The sequence below is a fragment of the Enhydra lutris genome, unplaced genomic scaffold, assembly GCF_002288905.1.
Source record: "Enhydra lutris kenyoni isolate GAN:26980312 unplaced genomic scaffold, ASM228890v2 scaffoldscaffold22, whole genome shotgun sequence".
Taxonomy (NCBI): Eukaryota; Metazoa; Chordata; class Mammalia; order Carnivora; family Mustelidae; genus Enhydra; species Enhydra lutris.
In genome coordinates this window covers 13,571,170-13,574,934 of record NW_019154106.1, presented here as the reverse complement: position 1 = coordinate 13,574,934, position 3,765 = coordinate 13,571,170, and the positions used below count along the sequence as shown (strand labels likewise).

The window sequence follows — 3,765 nt, the reverse complement described above, 5'->3', positions numbered from 1 at the left end:
AACACAATGATTGGAGATCATTTATTCCAGCCAAGATCCCCCAGCAGACACAGTCTCTGCTATAGGGCACCTAGAACTGTCCTGACTCTTGTCCAGTTATCCTCTGGGCTACCTAATATTCTCCTGGTGAATTTCCTGTGTCTGTTGCTTGCAACTGATAAATAGTTTAAATTTTCTTTGCCTACAAAGTATTCAATATTTATTGTCCTCTTCTGTAATAATCCCTCCAATCAAATTAGCATTGATTAATTAGGAGGTATCAGGAGAGGGGAATAGATTAAATTGGGATTGTTACTTCTATTTGAACATGAGTCTATGATTTCAGGCATGCTTAAATGATCCTGTTTTGTTAATCAGCACAATTCCACTGGCGGAATAATCCTGTTAATAATTATCCATGATTGAACTTCCACAGTGTCTGAAGAAACATACTGTGTGCTTTCCAGAATTGTCATCTCTGATCTTTCTATTATCATAGATATACATGTATACATGTATACATAGATATACAAGTAAAATACTGCTATTTCCATCATAAGGATGAACAGGCTCATGCAGTCATTTTCCACTGCTGCATAAGAAATTGTCACATAGCTGGAAAGTTATAACCACCTAAATTGACTGCCTCACAGTTTCCCTGAGTCTCAAGTCCAGGTCCATCATGGACTGTTTCTCTGCTCAGACTCGTACAAGGCTGATATGAACTTGTTGCCAGGGCTCAGCTCCCAACTAGAGGCTCCAGGGAAGGCTCATTCCAAGCTCACTGGTGTATTTGAGAAAACTCAGTTCCTTATGGTTGTAGGACTGTGGTGACTGTTCCCCAGTGGTGGTCAGCTGGAACCACTTTCAGCATCTTAGGGTTGCTCACTGCCTTTTGTCGTGGCCCCTACGGCTTCGGACCAGCAGTGACTTGTCTAGCTCTCCGTATATTTCCAACCTCTCTGACTCTTCTGCTCTGAGCTGGAGAAATCTTGGGACCCACTGGTTCATCCAGGGTCATGTCTTTCAGAAGTTTAACTGTGTCATATAATATAACATAATCATATGAGTGGCACTTCATATTCAGAGAGTCCTGGGATTAGGGCAAAGATTAGGGATCTTTACAGGAACATTATAGGAATTTTGCCACTCACACTGATGCTCACAGAATAAACGTCTACCCTAAAGAAAAAATAGTAGTCTGTGAGGGGGAAGAATTGACCTTGAGGTTGTCCTTCTTACTTCATGATGTGTGTGTGTGTGTGTGTGTGTGTGTGTGTTTTCTTTCTTGGGCCTGCACTTTTGTAATTTTTTCTGTTTGTTTCACATTAAAACAATTTTTTAAAGTACTCATTTGTACAGAATATTTATCCTTTTTTAATATTTGTTTGAGAGAGAGAGAGAAAAAGGGAGAGAGTACAATCAGTGGGAACAGCAGAGGGAGAGGGAGAAGCAGGCTTCCTGCTGACTAGGGATCTGGACTCGGGGCTTGATCCCAGGGTCCTGGGATCATGACCTGAGCCAAAGGCAGATGCTTAAAGCCACCCAGGTGTCTCAGAATATTTATCCTTTAACAATAATGTTGCTTCATACATTTGCTGAGGATCTGCTATGACATAGACACTGTGCCAAGTGTTCAATAAATATCTCATGGAATATTTTAATTCCATTCATGGTTGCTTTCTTAGATCTACATTAGAGCTGGAGAAACAAGGCCTGAGAGGTTGAGCCACATGCCTTAGGTAAGGAATCTTAATGAACCGAAGAGGTGGTGTTTGGTCCCACTGTGAGTCCTCCAAAGCCTGGGTCTTCTCATATAGCCATAGTAAGATTATTCACTAGGATGGGATTTATTGTGGTTTTCTCCTTCAGAATTTTTCCATAACCATTTATTCTTCCAGACAAAGATGAAGACAAGGTGATTTAAAAAGTTATATTATTCTGATAAGATTTTGTAAAACTATACAGTCAAAAAAGTTGCCGTTGAAAGGTATCAACGATAATCACTTCTTTGGAATCATGCAGTGTACTTGAAATGACAGCTTTTGAAAATAGGTTCTGATAAACACTTTCAGAAAATTTTAGTGTATTTTTGTTTGGAAATACAGATACACTGTGAGTGGCTTTGTTGACAACTGGTTTCTTCCTGTATGAGTACCATTCTCATGTACATGATGACTCCAAACATAGAGGTGTACATCTATAAGGACTTTAATAATGCCTGTTGAATCTTAAAATATGATAATTGCCCTAGCACAGTTTTGTAAGCAAAGGAAAGAAAGTAAAAACAAAGAATGATATGACATGGTGGCATTTCTAAGTACCGTGTGGAAAATAAGTGGATATTACCACATTACACAACATACACTGAGATGAACTCCTGCTTGTTGGGAGATCAGAATGTGAAAGGCAAAGAAATAAAACAAAAGACAATTACAGAGAATATCTTTATGAGCTTGTGAGAGGACATTGTGGCAAGGAGATTTTCTTTGTTCAACTAACTACAGAAAATCAAGTGTGGGGCACCTGGGTGGCTCAGTCAGTTAAGCATCTGACTCTTGGTTTTGGTTCAGGTGATGAACTCAGGGTTGTGAGATCAAGCCCAGTGATAGGCTTGCCCCTGGCCTTGGAGCCTATGTAGAATCATCTCTCTCCCTCCCACTCTGTCCCTTTCCTAACCAATCTGCTTTCTCTCTTAAAGACAAAAAACTAAAAGCAAACCCTAAACATGAAGGAGAATAATATTCTCCTGACTCCATTAAAAACCAGGAACTTGGGTCCATCAAAAGGCACTATTAAGACCATAAGTATTCAAGCCATTGGATGTGAAATGTACAAACATGACTTATCTCTGAAGTATATGAATGCCTATTAAGAATAATAAAGATAGAGACAGCCCAGTGATCGAAAAAGGTCAATACACTTGGGCACTGCAGTGATTGAACCTCACTAGAATTCAGGAAAATGACAATTAGATGTGCAATTAGATACCACTATGCACTCAACATAATGGCTAAATTACAAAATTGGCTCCCATACATCATATGGAAGTGTGGTGCTACCACTTTGGAAAACTTGCATTATCACTCGGTTTGAAAAACCATCTAATTGTTGACCGACACTGCCTCAGTGCTCCTCTCTGAACTTGGCTAACCTTGAGACAGGTTTCTTCCTGACAGTAGGCCCATGACCTCTTTGTGCATGTAGTTCGGAAAACTTACAACTGCAGAGTCTTTCTTTGTCCCTTTGAGGTGTGAATCTTCTTCCAGTCTCTTACAATTTCAACCCAGACAGATCCTTCTTAAGGACCCAGGAGACATCTATGATCTCTCTACCTCTGTCGGAATCTCTCTACCTCTGTAGGAGACAAACAATGAAAAACGCAAGTAGAAAATATAGATGGTCCAATCACATTGACCAACCCATCACCTACAATCCTCCAACACTTCTTTCCTATCCTACCTCATCTCAACACTTAAAACAGTTCTTTTTTTTTTTTTAATGACGAGGTGAGTTCAGCTTCTCTCTCTCTCTTTTTTTAAATTTATTTTCAGCATAACAGTATTCATTGTTTTTGTACCACAACCAGTGTTCTATGCAATCCATGCCCTCTCCAATACCCACCACCTGGTTCCCCCAACCTCCCACCCCCTACCCTTTCAAACCTTCAGATTGTTTTTTAGAGTCCATAATCTCTCATGGTTCACCTCCCCTTCCAATTTCCCCCAACTCCCTTCTCCTCTCTAACTCCCCTTGTCCTCCATGCTATTTGTTAGGCTCCACAAA

General features: G+C 40.1%; 1 protein-coding gene across 1 annotated transcript in view; it reads right to left on the bottom strand.

The window, feature by feature from the left end:
• Positions 1-886: 886 nt before the first annotated feature.
• The window catches only part of LOC111149544 (olfactory receptor 5G3-like), a 19,255-nt gene continuing 16,376 nt past the window's right edge, over positions 887-3,765 (bottom strand). Inside the window, 1 exon segment of the mRNA XM_022506639.1 lies at positions 887-1,072. Within this exon segment, the coding sequence (XP_022362347.1) occupies positions 887-1,072 (186 nt within the window).